At 41.1% G+C, this 25028-nt stretch overlaps 1 protein-coding gene across 10 annotated transcripts in view; it reads right to left on the bottom strand.

Annotated features, from left to right (window-relative positions):
- BLOC1S6 (biogenesis of lysosomal organelles complex 1 subunit 6) overlaps positions 1-25028 on the bottom strand; it is a 77091-nt gene that overhangs the window by 6548 nt on the left and 45515 nt on the right. The window contains exons 3-7 of one of the 10 annotated variants that reach the window (XM_054450663.2): positions 21148-21198; positions 20733-20902; positions 14377-14551; positions 13208-13674; positions 8384-8525 (exon numbers count right to left, since the gene is read on the bottom strand). In XM_054450663.2, the coding sequence (XP_054306638.1) occupies positions 8384-8525; positions 13208-13289 (224 nt within the window). In that variant the 5' untranslated portion in view covers positions 13290-13674; positions 14377-14551; positions 20733-20902; positions 21148-21198. The other 9 variants (XM_054450664.2, XM_054450665.2, XM_054450669.2 and 6 more) reach the window with 9 other exon arrangements.

Genomic DNA, 25028 nt, shown 5'->3' with positions numbered 1-25028 from the left:
GAAACAAAAACACATAGCCAAGACAAACTCTACATATTTAAAGTACCAGTCCATTAAAAGGAATCATATTCATCTTGGTTAATGGTAACAGTTAGAAATTAAGTAGGAAATGTATTAACTCTCTAAGGTTTATTTAATATAGAATAAGATTTTTCAAAATAATATTTTAAAGCCACATTCTGATAACTAAATGTGTCTTTTATTCTTGCTTCAATTTCTAATAACTAAAATAATCCAATCATTTAAAAGTATTTTATTACTTGTTACTTTTAACAACTCTCTGTATTATTCCAAAAAAGAAGTTTTTTATAGTATTTTTCCCAAGAAGTTCAATGTTTTATATATCTTAAAATTGCAACATTCCCATAAAGGAAATGAGGAACAATGGCTTTTCAGATTAGAGTTGAGAAAGATGCAGTATCAAGGGACAGTTAAGTCAAAAAGAATAATTAAGCAGCAAGATGAAAAAAGCATAGGACTGGAAATCATAGCTTTCCCCGGCCAACAGCCAGTTTGTTATATGATCTTAGAAATTCAGTTTATTTCTCTGGCCTAAATCTCCTCATTTACAAAGTGAGAAGGTCAGACCAGATAATTTCTAATGTTTCTCATTACAATTCTGATTCAAAACTTATTGAGGAAGAAAAGCCAACTTAAAAGCCAACTTCCTTGATATTTCTTTCCACATCAATCAATGTTAGGATCACAGGAATAAGTGACATTAAAAGGGTCACCTACCTGAATATTTTAAAGAATGCTACAAAGAAAAATATGATGTGATTTGCTTGTAAAACTGTGCTATCTAGAGAATAATGATTAAAAAAAGAAATAGCAACAAAGAGGCTGAGGGCAATTACAACATCTCTACTATCCAGCACTGAGTCTGGCATACCCTACAGGTCATAAATTCGTCTCTTGGCTGGGCACAGTGGTTCATGCCTATAATCCCAGCACTTTGGGAGGCCAAGGAAGGAGGATTGCTTGAAGCCAGGAATTTGAGACCAGTGTGGACAACAAAGCAAGACCCTCTACAAAAATAAAAAATAAAATAAAATAAAATAAAATAAATAAAAAATGAGCTGGGTGTGGTGGCACGCACCTGCGGTCCGAGCTACTTGGGAGGCTGAGGCAGAAGGATTGCTTGAGCCAGGAGTTAGAAGCTGCAGTGAGTTATAATCACACCACTGTACTATAGCCTATGTGACAGGGTGAGACCCCATCTCTACAAATATAAATAAATAAATAAATAAATAAATAAATAAATAAATAAATAAACTGTGTCCTAGATCACAGAAAGTGAAATACAGAATGGATGAGAGGAAAACTCAGCAAGTCAACCATCCGAGATAAGCAGGACAGCAAAAACAGGCTGTTAGAACTAGAAAACAATAGAAGGGGGAAAACAAAAAAAATCAATGAGACAAAAAGGTGGTTCTTTAAAAGATCAATAAGATTGATAAACCTCTAGTGAGACCAATCAAGAAAAAAAAACCCGAAGTATTAGTATTATTCATGAAAGAGCAGTAATCACCACTGATCCCATGACATTAAAAGGATAATAAATGAATACTTTCAACAACTCAGTGCTCATAAATTTGATAATGTGGATGGAATGGACTAATTCTTTGAAAGATACAAACTACCAAAACTTATACAAGGAGAAACAGAAAGTTTATGTAGGCCTATATTTATTAGACAAATTGAATCAGTAAGTAATAACCTTCCAAAAAAGACAGTACCGGGACCAAATGGCTTCACTGGTAATTTTTACCAAACATTTAAGGAAGAAATGATACCAATTCCCCACAGTCTCTTCCAGAAAATATGTCAGTCCTCCTTTATCTGCAGTTCTGCTTTCTTCAGTTTGAGGCACCTGCAGTCAACCGCAGCTGTACTATGTCATCTCATATCATCACAAGAAGGGTGAGTACAGCACAATAAGATATTTTGAGAGAGAGACCACATTCACTTAACTTTTATTATAGTATAACTGCTCTATTTTATTATTAGTTATTGCTGTTAATCTCTTACTATGCCTAACTTATAAATTAAACTTTATCATAGGTATGTAAGTATAGGAAAAAACATAGTGTATCAAGGTTGACATCCATAATCTGAAAATCCAAAATGTTGCAAAACCTGAAATGTTTGGACAATGAATGACCCACCTGACCTCATGTGATGAGTCACAGTCAAAACTTTGTTTCATGCACAAAATTATTTAAAATATTGTATCCACTAGTGGTCTTGGAACATATCCTCCTTTGGATAAAGGGCAACAACTGCACAAGCAAAAGGAGCACCTCCCAACTCATTCTATAAGGCTAGCATTACCCTAAAGCCAAACCAGATAAAGATATTACAAGAAAGAAAAACTATAGACCAGTATCTCTCATGAACATTGATACAAAACTCAACAAAATATTAGCAAATTGAATCCAACAATGTGTAAAAAGAATTACATACCACAACCAAGTAAAATTTCTTCCAAATACACAAAGCTGGTTCAATACTCAAAAATTCAATCAATGTAATCTACCACATCAACAGGCTAAAGAAGAAAAATTATATGGTCCTATCAATTGATGTAGAAAAAGCATTTGACAAAATCCAGCATCTATTCATGACTATAAACCATCAACAAACTAAGAAGAGAGAGGATCTTCCTCAACTTAATAAGGAATACCTTGAAAAACCTGCAGCTAACATTTAGGGTGAGAAACTACATAATTTTCTCCTAAAACTAGAACAAGCTATGTCCCCTCTCACAACTCCTATTCAACATCATACTTTAAGTCCAAGCTAATACAGTAAGACAAGAAAAAGAAATAAAAGGTATACAAATTGAGAAGAAAGAAATAATACTGTCTTTGTTCCCAGATGATTTCCTATGTGGAAATTCCCAAAGATTCAACAAGAAACCTCCTGAAACTAATAGGCAAGTATAGTAAGATTTCAGGATACAAGGTTAATATACAGAAGTCAATTTCTTTCCTATGTACCAGCAATGAATTTGAAATTTAAAAAACAATACCATTTATAGTAGCTCCCCATCCCCAGTGAAATACTGTGGTACAAATACAACAAAATATGTACAGGATCTATATGCAAAAAGTATAAAACTCTAATGAAAAATATCAAAGAAAATTTAAATAACAGAGAGACACTCCAAGTACACAGATTAAAAGACTCAACTGTTGTTGTTGTTGTTCAGATAGGGTCTCACTCTGTCACCCAAGCTGGACTGCAGTGGCATGATCATAGTTCACTGCAGCCTCGAACTCCTGGTTCAAGGGATCCTCTGCCTCAGCCTCCCAAGTAGCTATGACTACAGGTGCACACCACCATGCCAGGCTGACTTTTTAAATTTTTTTGTAGAGACAGGTCTCATTACATTACCCAGGCTGGTCTCCAACTCCTGGCCTCAAGAGATCCTTCTGCCCCAGGCTCCCAAAGTGCTTGGATTACCAGCGTCAACCACCACACCCAGCCCTTCAATATTTTTTAAGATGCAAATTATTCCCAACTTGATCTAAGGATTCAATGCAATCCCAATCAAAATCCCAGCAAGTTATTGTATAGATATCAACAAACTGTTTTAAAGTTCATACGGAAAGGCAAAGACTTAGAAGAGCCAATACAATACTGAAGAACAAAATTAGAAGACTCACAGTACCCAATTTCAATACTTATTATAAAGCTACAGAAATCTGGCCAGGCACAGTGACTCACTCTTGTAATCCCAGCACTTTGGGAGCCTGAGGCGGGGGATCACCTGAGGTCAGGAGTTCAAGATCAGCCTGGCCAACATGGTGAAACCCCATCTCTACAAAAAATACAAAAATTAGCTGGGCGTGGTGGCACGCACTTGTAATCCCAGCTACTTGGTGAGGTGCAAGAATCCCAGCTGAGGTGCAAGAATCACTTGAACCTGAGAGGCAGAGGTTGCAGTGAGCTGAGATCGCGCCACTGCATTCCAGCCTGGGCAACAAAGTGAGACCCTGTCTCAAAAAAAAAAAAAAAAACAATGACAACAACAAAAAGCTACAGAAATCAAGACAGCATGGTACTGGCAAAAGAACAGACATACTGATCAATGGAACAGAATAGAAAATCCTTAAATAAACCTACACAAAAACAATAAACTTCTCTTTGACAAAGGTGCAAAGGTAATGCAGTGGAGAAAGGATAGTTTTTTCAACAAATGGTGGCCAGGTACAGTGGCTCACACCTGTAATCCCAGCACTTTGGGAGGCCAAGGCAGGAGGATCACTTGAGCCTAGGAATTCAAGACCAGCCAGGGCAATATGGTGAAACCCCATCTCTACAAAAAATACAAAAATCGGCCAGATGTGGTGGTGTGCGCCTGTAGTCCCAGCTACTTGGGAGGCTGAGATGGAAGGATCACTTGAGCCCAAGAAATGGAGGCTGCAGTGAGCTAAGGCTGTGCCACTGCACTCCAGCCTGGGCAACAGAGTGAGACCCTGTCTCAAACAACAATAAATGGTGCTGAAGCAACGGGATATCCATGCGCAAAGAAATGTATCTATTAATAGACACAGACCTTACAAGCCTCCATAAAAATTAACTCAGAATAGGCCGGGCCCAGTGGCTCACACCTGTAATCCCAGCACTTTGGGAGGCCAAGGCAGGCGGATCACCTGAGGTCCCAGACCAGCCTGAACAACATGGAGAAACTCCATCTCTACTAAAAGTACAAAAATTAGACAGGCGTGGTGGTGCATGCCTGTAATCCCAGCTACTCAGGAGGCTGAGGCAGGAGAATCGCTTGAACCCAGGAGGCAGACGTTGTGGTGAGCCGAGATCGTGCCATTGCACTACTGCCTGGGCAACAAGAGCGAAACTCCATCTCAAAACAAAAAAAAAAAAATTAACTCAAAATAAATCATAGGTCTAAATGTAAATTGCAAAACTAGAACTTCTAGAAGAAAACACAGGAGAAAATCTAGGTGACCTTGGTTTGGTGATGAGTTTTGAGATACACTACCAAAAGCACAATTCATAAAAGAAAAAACTGATTATATTTTTTCTTATTTATTAAATAAATTTATTAAAATTAAAAACTCCTGCTCTGCAAAAGACACTGTAAAGAGAGTAATAAGACAAACCACAGTCTTGGAGAAAATATTTGCAAAACACATAAAGGACTCATATCAAAAATATACAAAGAACTCTTAAAAGTCAACAATAAGAAAAACAATCCAATTTTAAAATGAGCAAAAGATCTGAAGACACCTGTTATCTAACAAAGAATTTGTCTGATCTTTGTCCCAAGTTTCTGGCACAGAGCTTCTAAAATCCTTGGAATTTTCCAAGTGACAGAAGTGTCTTTGTTATCTATGAGCTCCTTGGATCACACCTGAGTTTACGCTAATCAAGTGACTCATGATGGGCCCCTAGAGCTTCAAGATGGGAGGCTAATGAAAAATAACAAAGAAAGAACATCTAAATAATAGAGACATTCCAAGTACATAGATTAAAAGACTAAATTTTTGTTGTTGAGATAGGGTCTCACTCTGTCACCCAGGCTAGGGCACAGTGGCATGACCATGGTTCACTGCAGCCTCGAACGCCAAGCTGCTGAACACACTGATGTGGTGGCAGCGGGGGTTTCCTCTCACTGGGAGAGGAAACAAAAGTTTTGTGTTCAGGAACCTCCCAGGCACTACCCTGTGTGTCTCTGCATTGGCTCGTCCTGATCTGTACCCTTTATAATACAACTGTAACTTTAAGTACAGTGCTTTCCTGACCCGTAAGTCTGACCACTCTCAAAGAAGGTTCCAGAGAATGTGGCTGGGCACAGTGGCTCACACCTGTAATCCTAGGACTTTGGGAGGCCCAGGTGGGCAGATCACTTGAGGTCAGGAGTTCCAAACCAGCCTGGCCAACATGGTGAAACCCGTCTCTACTAAAAATACAAAAAAATTAGCTGGGCGGAGTGGTGCACACTTGTAATCCCATCTACTTGGGAGGCTGAGGCAGGAGAATCTCTTGAACCCAGGAGGCGGAGGTTGCAGTGAGCCGAGATCCCACCACTGCACTCCAACCTGGGTTACAGAATGAGACTCAGTCTCAAAAAAAGGGAGAAAGTTCCAGAGAATACAGTGGGGCAGAAAAGATGACTCAACTTCATTCCCTTGAAGCTTTGTGTAATTTACAGTAAACATGCTGACAATGTTTGTGAAGCCTTAATGCAGTGTCTGAGGAATGATTATCTGAGAGAAAAGCTACTTCCTTACAAGTTCCAAGTGTGAATTATCTCTAAGGGAGCTCCACGGAGGCCACTGACAACTGCACCTCTGTGGCTACTTTAGTTTCCAATGTTCTTAAAATGATAAATACATATAAATGAATATTTATAACCTTTCTTATATATAAAGCTAAATTTTTTTCTTGGTCTTCCTTACTCATTGTTAGCTACAAAATAAACTCAATCCCTACCTACCACTATCTTCTCCTTTACTTCTCTGTGGGCCTGTTTCTATAATGGTGAAGAGGCTTTACCAAAGGTTTGATGGCAGAGCCAGGACTAGAATCCAGGTGCCTCTCAGTCCAGTACTCTTTCACCTATATCTTTATTAATAGTGAAATTTGTGGAGAGATGGGAAAAAGAGGAGGAAATCCTCTTTTTCCTTTCTCTGAAATTTGTTTACCTTTCCTTAACAGTCAAGAAGCATATTAACTACTAATGCATCATATTCAATAGTTAATTCTACTACTACCTGTGTCATCTTTTTCAAATTACTTAACCTCTCTGAGCCTCAGTTTCCTCAATTGTAAACGAGGATAATACTAGATACTTCATAAAGTTGGTGTCAGGAGTAACTGAGATATGTTAAAGTGCTGGTCATATAGTACACATAGTAACAAACAGTAGCTAATTTTATTATCGTCGTCAAAATAATCATTGTTGTCTGGGTGCCTAGGAAGATAAGTAGGGGCTATTCAAAACACTAAATTTTAGACAATATCATCATCAATTAAACTCTGCAATTAAAACTTGATTCCCAGCTTCCTGCAAGTAAAGTGTTTTTCAGATATGTTTGCTTGCAGAGTTTCTTACCTTCCTTCAGCCTATCACACCTCATACAACAAGGATTGATTGGCATCAAAATATAAGGTATATCACGCACTAGGGATAAAAAAAATCTTGTTTGGGATTAGCACAAAACTGAGAAGGTTGCCAACTCCCTAACTATGGTAGTATACATGTAGTCTTAGAATAACTCAGTACCACTTTTTTTTTTTTTTTCAGAGACAGAGTCTCACTCTGTCACCTGGGCTGGAGTGCAGTGGCACAGATCTCAGCTCACCACAAACAGCCCCCTGGGTTCAAGCGATTCTCCTGCCTCAGCCTCCCAAGTAGCTAGGGCTACAGGTGCACATCACCATGCCCAGCTAATTTTTTGTATTTTTAGTAGAGACAGGGTTTCGCCAGGGTGGTCTCAAACTCCCGACCTCAAGTGATCCACCCGCCTCAGCCTCCCAAAGTGCTGGGATTACAGGTGTAAGCCACCGCACCCGGCCTCAGTACCACTTTTATATGCATTTAGCACCTTAACACTAAGGATTATAACATTACTTATAATCATAAAATAAGCACAGTTATTATTCCTCTCCTTTTGCCCTAATAAAGGCCTCTTAAGTAAGTTTTCAAAGGGTAGGTCTCAGAGCAGCAGCAGTTTGTAGCCAGTGTAAAGCTGAGCACCACAGAAAGAAATGACAGACAGGCCAGCCTGGGCTATCCAGAGAGGTCCCAACCCAGGAGGAGGCAGAAGCTGAGTCTGTTGTCTGTGGATGGGAGCTAATAAAGCCAGAGTATATATTTTTGTATACTGATCCCACTCTATGGGTTCTGTTCTATCTTAAGCTGTTTTCTTAACATATCCTCCAATCTTTACTTACTAGTAAAGTTATCTACTGGGAATGAAACAGGTCATCTCAGAAAAGATACTTACAGATCTCTGGCAACTCATTTGAACTAGCAACTGAAAACAAGTGTGACTTTTATGGAGGCAATTTTTCAACTCTACTCAGAAACAGGTGTATAACCACCTGAACAATCCCCAAAAGGCAATACTTTCATAAAATAATGATAAACGCCAAACCTAATCACAGAGTCTAGGTAAGATTTAGGAGTTCTTCTTAGAAGAGATCAAACACCCTAGGAGTATTCATTTCACTTTTTACATTTAGAATACTATGTACTCCTCTATTCCCATCTGCTATCAATAAAGATATAGACATACTCAATTATAATTGCATGTTTAAAAATATTATGTCTTAACACAGTATAAAATTATACAAATTATGACTATGCCACAGAGGAAATGAGTGTATATCTGGTTTTTTATTAGCTTACGTGAGTTCCTGGAGGGCTTGTTTTGATCTCTGCAGATCTGGCAAATAATGAGAAAGCAATCCTTCTGCCAGTTGCTCCACAGCTTTGTCTTCTATAGTCAAGTCCTCTATTAACCCTTCATCTGGAGAAGTGTCACTTAAACCTGTCCCCAGCAAAAATCAAATTTAGGAACCTTTTATTTATTTTATTTTTTTACACTGGTCAACTGAAGCAGTGGGATTAGAGAAGGAACAAAGAAATCCGTAACTGGTTGTGATCAATTAGTTGTAAATACCACTGCACTCTGACCAGCCGGAACCTTTCAAATTGACACAGCTAATAAAAGGAGGTTGGGGAGTAGCAGGTAGAAAGGGGCCCACAAATGGGGTTGAGAGCACACACACACACTCCCAACCACAGGTATCCTTCTTTTCTTTTTAAACTTTTACTTCTGAGCTTCCTCTAAAAAATGAGTTATGAATGTTCAAAAAATGTTTTTAAGTTATTACTATAAGGTAAAGTCTATTATAAATGAACATTAACATACACAAAATTCTGTATCTTTATATATTTTTCAGGGCAGAGGACTTATAGTTTTCACTGGATTATCAAAGGAGTCTGAGGGCCAGGGACAGTGGCTCACACCTGTAATCCTAGCATTTTGGGAAGCCAAGGCGGGAGAATTGCTCGAGCCCAGAATGGCTGGGCACAGTGGCACACACCTGTGGTCCCAGCTATTCAGGAGGCTGAGGTGGGAGGATAACTTGAGCCCAGAAGTTCATGGCTGCAGCGAGCTATGATCACACCACTGCACTCCAGCCTGGGCAGTGGAGCAAGACTCTGTCTCAAAAAAATAAATAAATATAAAAATAAAAATAAAGTAAAGGAGCCTGAGGCCAAAATGTGGGTAATGGTCACTGAACTAAAGCATTCTTGCTTTCAAAAGCATGAAGAAATTATATAAACAAAAATGCAATGCCTAAAAAAAAGTATGTTTTCAATTCTATGGAAACAAAAATATAGGTCAACATTGATTTTGCATATAGTTTGATATGTTATTTACATGCAAAAGGGGGGTTGTTGTGTTATTTGTTAGGGAGGAGAAGAGGGATTTTCTAAGAATTTCTTCTCTCTTAAGATTCAGCAACTTAATTCACCATAGAAAATAGTGTATAATCATTGTCTTGTGTATAAATCTAGACCTGATGCTGGGATCAATGCCTCATCACTTTCCTTTGAATAATAAAAGTGTAAGCATTGTACCAGGTATTCAAAAACACCTAAGATGAATAACTATCAATCACCATTCCTACCAAGAAAAATACAATTTCTAAATAGGGTTTAATGGTTTGTAAGATGGAATCACTGATTTATAATCAGAGAAAAAAAAGTAAGATGCTCACTTTACTGAAATTATACACTAAAATTATGATTAATATTAAACTCTGAAACATCTCTCTTCAATTATAGTCTGGTAACCATCAGTAACATCAAATTAGATCACTCTATAGAATACAGTTATCACAACACATTGCTTGTGACACATTTCTAAGTACAATTTGTGCCACAGATTTAAATTTTGGCAAAACTGAGAAAAACAGTCTTGGCACAGTGGCTCATGCCTGTAATCCCAGCACTCTGGGAGGCTGAGGTGGGCGGATCACCTGAGGTCAGGAGTTTGAGACCAGTCTGGCCAACATGGTGAAACTCCATCTCTACTAAAAATACAAAAATTTCCTGGGCGTAGTGTTGTATGCCTGTAAGCTCAGCTACTCGAGAGGCTAAAACACAAGCATTGCTTGAACCTGGGAGGTGGAGGCTGCAGTGTGCCAAGATTGTGCCACTACACTACAGCCTGGGCGACAGAGCAAGACTCTGCCTCAAAAAAAAAAAAGATTGAGGAAAACAACATGCTATCATATTCGAAGTAAGCTTTTTGAAAATCAAAATAAAATTATATAATTTGTATTTTAACCCTAAGAAACAAATGAACAAACTTTGGACTTCTCAAAGTTGCAAGGCAACATTCAAATAGGTAAGAGATAACTAGAAACTGAAGCACTCCACATATAAAATAAAAATACAAAAACCAAAAAAAGAAAAGATAGATAGATAGATAGATAGATAGATAGATAGATATATACACACACACAGAGAGAAAAGTGAAGCACTTAGGGATATTAATGTACCAACTGTACAGGAAGTGAATAAATTATATCCACCAGTTATGCCATTGCTTAAGGCTTGATTACAATAACAATGCAATCAGCAACTTTAAGTATTAATAAATATAGAAAACAATTTTCTTAATGTTTTATGATACGAACACCCCAAAAAAGGGCATTTCAACTTTAAGGAATAACAACTAATTCACTTCAGTTAACAACATATACATACATTTTAACTCACAAACCCTCCTCCCACCCCAATGTTGTGGTTAATTATTGGATGAGTCTCAGTTACTCATTTTTTGTTTGCTTGTTTTGTTTTGTTTTTCTCTTTTACCCTCTGCTTCCAATGGTTAAGAAGTCACTCATGTTTTTATACATATTTAATTACTAAGTTCAAGGTGCTTTATTGTGGGGGAGTAAAGAAGAAGAAAGGGAGGGTCCTTACTCTATTCATACAAGAAAGGTTTGCTGAACATCTATATTATGTACCAGGTTCTGAGGTTACAACAACAAATAAGGCAAGTCCCCTTCCCTGGAAGGGCACAATACGAGGAATCACAGAATATGAGAAGTGAGGAATCACAGAAAATGAGAAACAGAAAATGTTATGGAAATTCAGGGGAGAGCGACTTTCATTAGGGAAGTCTAAGAAAAATTCCTAAAGGAAGTGTGGACACTGAGCTAAGCCTCAAAGAATGGATGGAGTTTTCATTTCTCTTTGTCTATTCAAGTGTTACTCACTGTAAAAACTTAAACACTACAGAGGGAGGCACAAACTGAAAAGTAAAAATACTCCTCCTTACCCTCTAACTCCAGCATGAGCTACTCTGGAGTTTCTCACAGAGACTTCCAGAAATTGTCTTTGAGTACCTATGCATATGTTATTTTTATGACAAATGAAATATTACTCATACCATTCTGCAACTTTTAAAACATGTATCTTAGGTATCTTTCCATACCAACATATAGGGATCTACTACATTATTTTTAACATTTGGTAGTTATTTTTAACATTATTTTTAACATATGGTAGTTTAACAAACTACCATAGTTTGTTTAACCAGTCCCCCATAGATGGATTATTTAGGTTATTTTCACTTTTTGCTATTTCAAACAATGCTGCAGTGAGCTTTCTTGCTTATCTGCATATTTGTGTCACTTTCTGTGGGATAAATTCTTAGAAGTAGACTGTTGGGACAAAGAGTTTATGCATTTTTTAAACAGACATTGCCAAACTGCCCTCCTAAGAAATTGGCACCAATTTGCACTCCCACCAACAATCTGTGAGGACTATTTCCAAATGGGGAAGAAATCTATGGCAGGAGTGGAATGGATGCAATATGGGTAAAGAAAGCAGCATGAGGAAAGGCTGGAATACAGTATAGGATTCTTCTGGAGAGACATGGGGCATATGCAGCATAGCAATAGTGAACTTTAAGACCGGAAGGCCAGTAAGGGCCTCTAAACGCCAAGTTAATGGTTTGGACCTTTGTTAATAAGTAGTGAGGAGCTATTTAAGGTTTCTGAGTTCAGGAATGACATGACTGAAGCTTTATCTTGGGACAGTGATGGGATAGTATTGGGACAGATGCGTTGAAAGAGTAAGACTGGAGGTGAACTAGCCTTTCAACTGCTGTTTTAAAGGTGAAATTACAAGGAGATGGAATTGTATAGGAGAATCCCCTAGAGGTGGAAGGAGAGAGAGAAGAAAAAGTCCAGAGCAATTTCAAAGTTTCAAGTCAGAGTGACCTACCACCATTAACAGGATGAGACATGCTTTCATTTATGTACATGTCTTATGTGAGATTAATGCAAAACAGCCACGTCAAAGTATCCAGCTAGCAGATGGAGAAGTAAACAAGAGTTAAGAGAGAGGCCCAAGTTTCAAATACATACAAGGAAGTCGTATTTATAGAAGCGACTTATGAAAGTGTGAAGAGATCCTTGAGGAAAAACATGAACAGGAAAGTGCTGAGAACACTGTTTGGGGGTAACCCCTATATTTCTGAAACAGGAGGTAAAAGAAAAAGCATATCCAAGGAGCCCTGCAGCATTTCTCATCTAAGGCCTCATCAGAACCACAGAACACAGAAAATGCTCTGAGTGACCATTTTCTCAGTTCTCCCAAGGATGGTACATAAACAGTACCATTTTGGGTGCACAGCAAGTTAATTCATTCCATTCAATGGATGCCTTAGGGCATTAGAACTTAAATCCCTCCTGGAACTCGGTCGAGAAGACTGCTGCACAGGAATAGGGATGAAGTAATATCACCAAGCTGACCAAGCATTTCATGAGTGGTCAATATTATAGGATACGTCACCTCTCTGAATTATAAGCTGATCATCTTTCCGGTAAATCCATCCCCCACCACTGCCGTATGACAAATAACCAATGACGTACCAGAGTCAACACACAAACTCAGAATGGCTTCACCATTAACCGCCTTCAACTGCACCCCCAATACAAAGCTTCCCCTCGGGGCTTCAGTTCCGCCCATTGCGCTGGGCAGAGAGGCCGGCATGGTTCCCCATTTCTGCACTCGGGGCAGGGTCCGAGGGCCGCAGCTGCCAAAAGCCGCTTACTCCCCCAGGGTTTCTCCGGAGTCCTACCCACTCAGGTCCCCGCTCCTCACACCCAGCCCGGGCCGCGCTTCCCACCCGACAGTACGTACCAGGCGTCGGCTCCCCGGCCTCCAGGCAGTAGGGTGGCCGTGTCAGGGCCCCGTCCGGAGACGACGGCCCAGGGACACTCATGTCCCTCCAGCTGGGAACAGAGGGAAGGAGCAAACGTGTGGCTCGTCAGAAGCAAGAGGCACCTAACGACTCCAGTGGCTGGCCGGACAGAAGAGATTGTCGCACCCGGAAGTGACGGAGGCGATAAACTGCAGGCTTCGGTCACGCGCTCGAGAGTTGGCTCTGCCCCATGGCGTTGTGGGGACCCCGCGCTGATATCGTCGTCTGACCCCGGACGCAGTGTCAGCGGACTCACCAGTATGGGGCTCGAGTCCCTGCGATCCGATTGGTGGGAGCTGGGGGAGGACGGTGGCGGGTTTGGGCTGCTCACGGGGTGGGTCACGAAGACCGGAAGAGCGTTGTCTTTGTTGGACGCGGGCGAGCCGTTAGGCTTTGTTCACTGAAGCTAGGGAGAAAACAGGACTTTCAGCCCTCAGGCGGCACAGCTTTTTATTGTTGTCTCCGTGTTTAGGGAAAACCTTAAGAACAGGGAGTGCTCGCTTTCCCTGCGATTTGGACCATTAAAAAATTCGATACCTAGGTCTCTGCGCGCCTCAGCCTTGCTAACTAGGGTTTTGCCACTTTTCCGGGCTCCCCTTGTTAAGTGTAGATGAAAGATGTAAGCCCTCCGTTGCAGCAGCTACTGAACAAATTCGGCCAAGTTATCAGAAACTGCACTTGCTGAGATCCTGCGGAATGATCTCATGAATTCTATTGGAAAACACTTAGAAAACGGCATAGGCAGTTTTGGACCAAAGAAAACGATTTAGCTCTGCCATCTCTAGCTTATACCCTCTCATCTCAACTGTAATGGTGGCCTCCTAATGTTGCTCCCCAATTATGCCTGTTCAGTTTTCTCAGCTGCAAGCAAAGCTTATTTCAAAAAAATAAGAATTTGCAAGCCTCAGAAACTTGCACTGGCTCCGCATTGCCCTTATCAGTGCATTCACACCCTATCCTCTTTGGGCCTTTTCCTCTTAGTATTAGCTCCTCCTTATTAACTATGGTAGGCAGAATAGTAGCCCCTCAAAGATGTCCACAGCCTAAACACCAGAAGCTGTGAATATGTTAGCTTGCATAGCAAATGGGAATTAAGGTTGTTAATTACCTGGTGTTGAAATAGATTATCCTGGAATCGCTTTAACCAGGGAGGCAGAGGTTGCAGTGAGCTGAGCAGCTCCACTGCACTCCAGCCTGGAGGACAGGGTGAGATTCCATCTAAAAAAAAAACATTATCCTGGATTGTTCCAGTGGGCTGACTGTAATCATAAGGGCCTCCAAAACTGCAAAAGAGTCAAGAGTGACAAGTAACTATGAAGAATGATTAGAGAGATACAACATTGTTGGCTTTGAATATAGAGGAAGGGAGCCTCCAGCATTGTGGGTGACCTCCAGAAGCTGGAACTGATAAGGAAACATTCCCCTGAAGCCTCTCTAATGCTCTGATGACACCTTGATTTTATCCTCATGTGATCAATGTTGGACTTCTGACCAACAGAACTGTGAAATAATCTGTGTCTTAAATTTGTGATAACTTGTTATAACACCAATAATACTGTACTACTCTTCAAGACATTCTTTATTCCATGTGAGCATTCTCCTAAAACTATGCCCTTTCATGTCTGCAGTGCTCTTGCTTATGCTTCAACCTGAAATATTCTATCCTTTTGTAAACCAAAAATAAAATTATAAACCCCACAACTGACTGATGGACCCCCTGCCCCTCACCTCTTCGCCGAGGGCATTCCAAAGTAAACCTGAAAATCTAGTTTTTCCATCATCTAGATGGAAGTGGGGATGGGGGGTTAGTCCGTGGGTGGGTCGGACATGCCTCATTATACCCTCCTCCCTTTGGAATTCAGGCTCAGCTGAACAGCATTCACGTGAAAACAGATCTTAAGACTGCCAGAACAGACTTTTTCTAGCTTTTCTAGAACTTTATTTTTGACACCAAGCCAGCCTGACTCTAGTATAGCATCACGACAGATAGCAGGCCCTGAAGGAAATTGAATTATTTAACCCCAAAATATATTCCTTTGACAAATTTTTAAGTGGCCCTGCAAAGCTGTATCTTGTGGGGGAAAACCCACAGTCTGTAGAAAAGCCCTGTTCCTTTCCAGGTGTTTTCCCTTACCCAGGAGAGAATTAACCAAGTCTGGCACCTTTTTAGGTCTGATAAGAGCTCTATCTGAGGTTTCATCTGCATGATAAAACTTTGATCTCTGCCAGGTGCAGTGGCTCACGCCTGTAACCGCAGCACTTTGGGAGACCAAGGCGGGTGGATCACCTGAGGTCAGGAGTTCGAGACTAGCCTGACCAACCTGGAGAAACCCCCATCTGTACTAAAAATACAAAATTAGCCAGACGTGGTGGTCCATGCCTGTAATCCTAGCTACTTGGGAGGGGCAGGAGAATTGCTTGAACCCAGGAGGTGGAGGTAGTGGTGAGCCAAGATCACACCACAGCACTCCAGCCTGGGAAACAAGAACGAAACTCCGTCTCAAAAAAAAAAAAAAAATCTTGATCTTGGGCCAGGTGTGCTGGCTCACGACTGTAATCTCAGCAATTAGGGAGGCCGAGGCAGGCAGATCACCTGAGGTCAAGAGTTCGTGACCAGCCTGGCCAACATGATGACTAAAACCCTGTGTCTACTAAAATTACAAAAAAAAAAAAAAAAAAAGCCAGGCATGGTGGCGGGTGCCTGTAATCTCACCTTCTCTGAGGCAGGAGGATCACCTGAACCTGGGAGGCGGAGGTTCCAGTGAGTCGAGATCACACCATTGCACTCCAGCCTGGGCGACAAGAGTGAAACTCTGTCCCAAAAAAAAAAAAAAAAAACCACCTTGGTCTCCACAACCCCTTATCTTAACCCAGACATTCTATTGACTCCAGGTCTTTAGATAATAACTTAAGTCTTTTTTGTTTGTTTATTTCCTAATATAGAGGTAGAGTCTCCCTATGTTGCCCAGGCTGCTCTGGAACTCTTGGCCTCAGGCGCTCCTCTCACCTCAGCCTCCCAAAGCACTGGGATTACAGGTGTAAGCCACCACGCCAGCCTGATAATCTATGAATTGCCTGTGACCCTGGAGTCTCTGCTTCCAGGTGTCCCGCCTTTCAAGACCAAGCCAATGTACATCTTACATGGTTTGATGAATGTCTTAGGTTTTCCTAAAGTATATAAAACTACACTGTAGCCTTGTCAGAGGCATTTGAGCCAGAGCAACTCCATCTTGAATACGACTGGGTAAAATGAGGCTGAGACCTATTGGGCTGCATCCCCAGGAGGTTAGGCATTCTTAGTCACAGGATGAGATAGGAGATCAGCACAAGATACAGGTCACAAAGACCTTGCTGATACAACAGCATGTGGTAAAGAAGCCCGCCAACTCCCACCAAAACCAAGATGGTGCCAAAAGTGACCTCTGGTCATCCTCACTGCTCATTATTTGCTAATTATATGCTAAAAGACACACCCACCAGCACCACGACAGTTTACAAATGCCATGGCAACATCAGGAAGTTACCCTATATGGTCTAAAAAGGTGAAGAACCCTCAGTTCCAGGAATTGCCTACCCCTTTCCCGGAACACTCATGAATAATCCACCCCTTATTTCGCATATAATCAGGAAATAACTATAAGTGTAATCAGTGAGCAGCCTAAGCCGCTGCTCTGCCTGTGAGTAGCCATTCTTTATTCCTTTACTTTGTTAATAAACTTGCTTTCACTTTACTCTATGGACTCACCCGAATTCTTTCTTTTGCGAAATCCAAGAACTCTCTCCTGGGGTCTGAATCAGTACCCCTTTCTGCTAACAGCCTGACCACCTTGGGCATATGTTCTTAGGATCTCCTGGGGCTGTGTCACAGGCCATTGGTCACTCACATTTGGCTCAAAATAAATGTCTTCAAATATTTTACAGAGTTTGACTTAATCAGCATTTTCAAAGTCCTACTTTTCAGCTGGGTGTGGTGGCTCACACCTGTAATCCCTAGCACTTTGGGAGGCAAATCAGCTGAGGTCAGGAGTTCAAGACCAGCCTGGCCAACATGGTGAAACCCCGTCTGTACCGAAAACACAAAACTTAGCTGGGCGTGGTGGCACACGCCTGTAATCCCAGATACTCAGGAGGCTGAGGCAGAGAATCGCTTGAACCCGGGAGGTGGAGGTTGCAGTAAGCCGAGATCGCACCACTGCACTCCAGCCTGGATGACAGAGCAAGACTCTGTCTCAAAAAAAAAAAAAAAAAAAAAAAAAGTCCTACTTCTCTTCCAAGGCTCAGTCTTAAAGCCTTTACTTTAAAATCATTCACAATCCCAGTTCTCCTTTCATTCACAAGTTATGGTAATAACCCTTTATCAACTACAAAGCATCCTGCTATTTTAGCACTTAATCCGTTCTTTTTTATTCCCCCTTGGTAGAAACGGGTTTTGCTATGTTGCCTAGGCTGGTCTCGAACTCCTGAACTCAAGCTATCTGCCAGCCTCAACCTCCCAAAGTGCTGGGATTACTGGCATGAGCCACCGTGCCCGTCCACTTAATTTATTCTTGTATTAGTTATTTCCCTTGTCTCCCTCTATTAGATTGCAAACTCTGAACATACACTCTTATTCACAGAGAATCATAATAGGTTCTCAATAAATATTCAATGAATGAAGGAAGTATTGATTCTCTAGCCCCATTTCCAGATATCTATAATCTGTTATGTCTGCATCACACAATATGGCATTTAATAAACTGCCTGGTAACCTTAATTGGTTGTTAGCATTATCTCCTAACTAGATAGTAAGGCCATTTAGAACGAAGCTGTGTCCTATGGGTTGTCTGTACCTCTTTATCTCTTAGCACCGTATTAACCATATTACATGGATTTGAAAATACTGGTTTTTTTTATTATTATTTAAAATAAAAACAAGGTCTCACTATTTGCCCAGGCTCCTCTTGAACTCCTCCTGAGCCTGAGTGATCCTCCTGCCTCAGCCTCCCAGTGTTGGGATTACAGGTGGAGCCACCATACCTGGCCAAAATACTGGTTATTTAAATTCAGTGGATGAAATTAAACTGTTAAACCCTGGCGATTTTTAATTATCTTCTATTTTGCTTTACAGAACAATTCATGCTGGAAATTTGATGATCTTTTTCAGCATTTTAACTTTACTTAATGTTACAAAAACTAATCAGCTAAATGGACAAGGAGGACTTTGTACCAAACCCATCTTGCTTTTCCCTTTCTCCTTTTCCCTCTACCCCTACAGATTTCAGCTCAATGCATCTGTTAGAGGCATTCCAAGCAGAGTGACTCTGTCTTGAACAGATGCTGGGTAAAATGAGGCTGAGACCTGCTGGGCTGCATTCCCAGGATAGGCATTCTTAGTAACAGGATGAGATAGAAGGTTGCCCAAGATGCAGGTCACAAAGACCCCGCTGATTAAAAGGATGCAGTAAAGAAGCTGGCCAAAACCAAGATGGTGACAAAAGTGATCTCTGGTCATACTCACTGATCATTATACACTAATTTTAATGCATTAACACACTAAAAGACACTCCCACCAGCACCATCACAGTTTACAAATGCCATAGCAACGTCCAGAAGTCACTCTATATGGTCCAAAAAGGGGAGGAACCCCCAGTTCCAGGAACTCCTCCTCCTTTCCTGGAAAACTCATTGAATATCCACCCCTTGTTTAGCATATGACCAAGAAATAACCATAAGTATACTGAGCCAATCAGCCCATGCCACTGCGCTGCCTATGGAATAGCCATTCTTTTTTATTTTTTGAGACGGAGTCTCGCTGTGTCACCCAGGCTGGAGTGCAGTGGCACGATCTCGGCTCACTGCAAGCTCCATTTCCCGGGTTCACGCCATTCTTCTGGCTCACCCTCCCGAGTAGCTGGGACTACAGGCGCCTGCCACTATGCCAGGCTAATTTTTTGTATTTTTAGTAGAGACGGGGTTTCATTGTGTTAGCCAGGATGGTCTCGATCTCCTGACCTCGTGATCTGCCCGCCTCGGTCTCACAAAGTGCTGGGATTACAGGCGTGAGCCACCGCACCTGGCGAGTAGCCATGCTTTTGTTTGTTTACTTCTCTAATAAACTTGCTTTCACTTTACTTTGTGGACTCATCCCAAATTCTTTCTTGCATGCGACCCAAGAACCCTCTCTTGGGGTTACTAACACATCAGGTGTTTGTTGAATACCCTCTGTGTTCCAGTCTCTGTGAAATGGCTGCTATATGCTTAACATAACACTGCATGTGGCACAGAGCTCAAAAGCAAAATACTAGAATTTCATTGCAAGGATGTAAATACAATTTGTTTCTTTATATTTCTTTTAAAATGCCTTTCATCTCTCCCATTCCCTTTTATGCACCGAAGTTATAATTCACTCCAAACATCTGAATATCTAGGCATTGTAGGGGGTAAAAGTAAAAATCCTGGTTCCTGTCCACCAAGAATTTATATTCTACCATTTAAACACAATAGAATTAGTGAGCATGACAATAAAGTGCTGAATTATGTGGAACAGACCTGGAGAAATGTAAAGGACATGATGTCATCTTAGTTTCCTATGGCTAGTGTAACAAATTACAAACTTGGTAGCTTAAAACAACACAGTTTTATGGATTTATTTTATTTTTTTTGAGACAGAGTCTTGCTCTGTCGCCCAGGCTGGAGTACAGTGGCACCATCTGTGCTCACTGCAAGCTCCGCCTCCCGGGTTCACGCCATTCTCCTGCCTCAGCCTTCTGAGTTGCTGGAACTACAGGCGCCCACCACCACGCCCGACTAATTTTTTATTTTGTATTTTTACTAATTTTGTATTTTTAGTACAGGTGGGGGTTTCACCGTGTTAGCCAGGATGGTCTCGATCTCCTGATCTCGTGATCTGCCCGCCTCGGCCTCCCAAAGTGCTGGGATTACAGGCGTGAGCCACAGTGCCCGGCCAACAGTTTTATTTTCTTATAGGTCTGGAGCTTAGAAGTCTAAAATCAGGCTCAGTGGGCTAAAAATGAAGGTGTCAGCACAGCTGCTTACTTCTGGAGGCTCCAGGGAAGAATCTGCCTCCCTAGAATTTTGCCTCTTTCAGTTTATAGAGAGGCTGCAACTTTTTTGTCTGATGGCCCCACATCACATGGCCTTTTTCCCCCTGCTTTCATTGTCACATCACCATCTCTCCCACTCTGATCCTCCTGCCTCCTTTATATAAGGAGTCTTGTGATTACATTAAGCCCACCTGCATAATCCAGGATACTCTTCCCATCTCAAGGTCCTTAATTTAATTACATCAGCAAAGTCCCTTTTGCCATGGAGGCTAGCATTCACAGACTCCAAGGACTTGAATATGGACATCTTGGGGGGGTCATTATTCATCCTATCACAGATGTGCAGTTGTATAGTGCACAAGTGGAAAGCAACTAGGGAAAGTTTTAAAATTTAATAGAGGAATTGGGATTTAAGCCATACCTTAAAAGACCGGTAAAATGTAATCTGAAGAGAAAAATTAGTAAAGTCTTTCAGGCAGGAGAAAAACATCGTGAGTAGCAAAAATATACTTCAGATTCAAGGTCCTCAAGGCACTAACTGTCCTCTGGAGAATACAACAGTGACACAGATTAAATGGTTAGTAGGAGGACCTAAAAGAGAAAGGTATTGCATAGTCTGTTAGACCAAAAGAATTTAAGAAGATAAAAGAACATAAAATGTAGCTCTGAATAAGTTAGTTCAAAGAAACTATATCTAGAAAGCGTTAAACACTGTGTGTGTGTGTGTGTGTGTGTCATATTCATAGCAAAAATAAGGCCACTGGATTTCAAGGACTATGAAATGCAAAAGAGGAAGAGCAAATATAATACAATAAATACATCAAAACTTTATTCACCTTTCAGTTTTGCTGTTTTAAATTTTTCTATATCCTTTATTTTTTGCTGACCTAAAGGGAGAAGGTGGGTAAGAGATTCAAGTAAAGAAAGAAATATTAGTCCATGAATATTTTTTATTCCTTTTATGGATCAGATGTCCTATATTTAGAATGTTTGACCTACTTCTCTCACAGGCATTTATTTCCACCCTCCCATTTATCTCTCTTTTGATCTCTTTCCAAAAACAGAAGAAAGTATTGGGGGAAGACAAAGCAGGGGGTGGCACAAAAGATTTCAGTAAGATGTAAGGACTGGCCAGGTGCAGTGGCTCACGCCTGTAGTCCCAGAACTTTGGGAGGCAGAGGTGGGCAGATCACTTGAGGCAAGGAGTTCAAGACCAGCCTGGCCAACATAAGGAAACCCCATCTCTACTAAAAATACAAAAAATTACCAGGCGCGTGGCTCATGTCTGTAATCCCAGCTACTCAGGAAGCTGAGGCACAAGAATCACTTGAACCCAGGAGGCGGAGGTTGCAGTGAGCAAAGATCGCACCACTGCACTCCAGCCTAGGTGACAGAGTGAGACTCCGTCTCAAAAAAAGAAAGAGAAAAAAGAAAATAAAATAAAAAGATGTAATTACCAAGGCTGCAGAGAAAAAGAGAGGAGAAAGGGAAAGATACACAAGAGAAAGATATTACAGCCCATGACCTTATGCTTCTGTTGGATAGATGTTGAAAATATGAACACATTCATATAGGCTGATGCTCTTGCAAAATAATTAAAAGGAAGGGAAGAAATTGTAAGTAGAAAATCAAAGAAATTGAAGTACTAAAGAAAAACAGTTTACCATTTTGCCTACGGTTAGCCACTTTTTTTAAAACCACTTTTCACTTGTATTTACGTAAGAAATATTCTTTCACATTAGCAAAGTGCTGAAATACTTCCACCCACTGTAACTCTGCTACACTTTCCACATTCATTCCTTGCATTATATAACAAACATATTTTTACATGGATTATTTCACCAACACCTCCTCCTAACTCTGCCACCAAAAAGTTTTGCAAAATATATGCAGAAGTCAAAAGCAATGGCTTTTGAAATTTTTAGAAAATGAACACAATTACTAGAAACATTTTATTTTAGTGATCATGGCTCACTGAAGCCTCAACCTCCCAGGCTTAAGCAATCCTCCCACCTCAGCTCTCAAGTAGCTGGGACCACAGTCAGGCACCACCATGACCCAATAATTTATTTTAATTTCTTGTAGAGATGGGGGTCTCCCTGTGTTGCCCAGGCTGGTCTCAAACTCCTGGCTCAAGCAATCTTCCCACCTCAGCCTCCCAAAGTGTTGGGATTATGGGCATGAGCCACCATGCCTGGCTGCAATATCTTACATAAGCAAATACAAGCCAAGTTTTGTTCAAACTTCTATTTTCTTTTTTTGAGACAGGGTCTCACTCTATGCCCAGGCTGGAGTGCAATTTCACAATCATGGCTCACTGTAGCCTCAACCTCCCGGGCTCAAGAGATCCTCCCACCTCAGCCCCGCAAGTAGCTGGGACTACAGGGGCGCACCACCACACCTGGCTAATTTTTGTATTTTTTTGTAAAGACAGGGTCTCACTATGTTACCCAGGCTGGTCTTGAACCCCTGAGCTCAAGTGATCCACCTGCCTCAGCCTCCCAAGTGCTAGGATTACAAGCGTGAGCCACTGCACCCAGCCCAAACTTCTATTTTCATATAAACACTAAAGAAATTTTTTTTTTTTGAGACAGCATCTTGCTCTGTCACCCAGCCTGGAGTGCAGTGGTATGATCTCGGCTCACTGCAGCCTCTGCCTCCCGGGTTCAAGCAATTCTCCTACCTCAGTCTCCCGAGTAGCGCCACCACCCTGGCTAATTTTTTTTTTTTAAACGTATTTTAGTAGAGACAGGGTTTCACCATATTGGCCAGACTGGTCTCAAACTCCCAACCTCAGTTGATCCACCTGCCTCGGCCTCCCAAAGTGCTGGGATTACAGCATGAGCCACCACGCCTGGCCTAAAGTAATTTATTAAAATAAGAGATTGAAATTCAACTTCCCTTATCTCTTTTATGTTATTCGAGGGTCACTAGAGAACTAGAGATACGATATCAGGTACTACTGTACAGTCAGGGCAGGCTAGGCTATGGTCCTGTAATAACCTTCACATCTCACGGCTTAACACACACACATCTATTTTATGAAGGACTCTGCTTCACAAAGTCTTCACTCAGAGACCCAGGCTGACAGCCTCCACCATAAGGAGGAACACCCCCAGTCATTACCATGGGAAGAAGAAACATGGCAAATTGCACACTAACTCTTGAAGACTTTCACCCTCAAGGTGACAGAGGTTACATTTCATTACCCACAGCCAGCCACATGGCTACACCCAACATCAAAGGGATGGGGAAGCATTTTCCTCACAGGTGCTTGGGAAAGGAGAAAAACAGAAAGTGAATAGCATCAGTGACTATCACAGGTGCCAGCAATTAGAGTCTTTCTTCTTGAGGCAATCTGAGAAAAGGCAGTTTTTTTTAGAATGGGATTTTTTTTTATAGATTTTTTTTTTTTTTTGAGATGGAGTTTTGCTCTTGTTGCCCAGGCTGGAGTACAGTGGTGCCATCTCAGCTCACCACAACCTCTGCCTCCCGGGCTCAAGTGATTCTCCTGCCTCAACCTCCCGAGTAGCTAGGATTACAGGCATGCGCCACCATGCCCGGCTAATTTTGTATTTCTAGCAGAGACAAGGCTTCTCCATGTTGGTCAGGCTGGTCTCAAACTCCCGACCTCAGTTGATCCACCTGCCTCGGTCTCCCAAGTGCTGGGATTATTACAGGCGTGAGCCACCGTGCCCGGCCTAGACTTTATTTTTTGGAACAGTTTTGGGTTTACAACAAAGTTGAGCAAAAAGTACAGAGGTCCCCTATGTCCCCTGCTCACACACACTCATACCCCTCACTACCAACATCTCCCACCAAAATGATTCACGTATTACAATCAATGAACCTACATAAATACATCATCATCACTCAAAGTCCACAGTTTGCATTAGGATTCACTCTTGATATTCCCTATTCTATGGGTTTTGACAAATGTGTAATGGCATATATTCACCACTGGAGTGTTATACAAGATAGTTCCACTGCCCCAAAAGTCATCTGTGCCCACCTATTCACCACTCTCTCCCTGCAACTCCTAGCAACCACTGATCTTTTGACTGCATAGTTTTGCCCTTCCCCAGATTATCACATAATTGGAATTGTATAGTATGTAGTCTTTTCAGACTGATTTCTTTCACTTAGTAATATGCATTTAAGCTTCCTCCATATCTTATCATGGCTTAAGAGCTCATTTCTTTTAGCACTGAATAATATTCCATTGTATGGATATACCACAGCTTGTACACTCACCTACTGAAAGACATCTTGGTTGTTCTCAAGTTTTGGCAATTATGAATAAAACTGCTATAAACGCCATGTGCAGATTTTTGTGTATATGTAAGTTTTCAGATCAGTTCGGTAAATACCAAGCAGTGAGATTTCTGAATCATAGGGTAAGTGTATGTTTAGTTTTGTAAGAAACTACCAAACACTCTTCCAAAGAGGCTGTACCATTTTGCATACCAACGTGCAATGAATGAGGGTTCCTGTTGTTCTACGTCCACACCAGCCTTTGGTGGGGTCAGTATTTTGAATTTCACCCATTGTAATGGGTGTGTAGTGGTATTTCATTGTTTTAATTTGCAATTTCCTAATGGCATATGATGTTGAGGATCTTTTCATATGCTTCTTTGCTATCTATATATTTTCTTCGATGAGATGTGAGTTGACATCTTTTACACATATTTGAAGCAAGTTGTTTGTTTTCTTATCG

Source organism: Pongo pygmaeus, chromosome 16 (genome assembly GCF_028885625.2).
Source record: "Pongo pygmaeus isolate AG05252 chromosome 16, NHGRI_mPonPyg2-v2.0_pri, whole genome shotgun sequence".
In the NCBI taxonomy this organism is placed as follows: domain Eukaryota; kingdom Metazoa; phylum Chordata; class Mammalia; order Primates; family Hominidae; genus Pongo; species Pongo pygmaeus.
The sequence above is the reverse complement of the archived record's forward strand: the minus strand, read 5'-3'. Positions and strand labels throughout refer to the sequence as shown.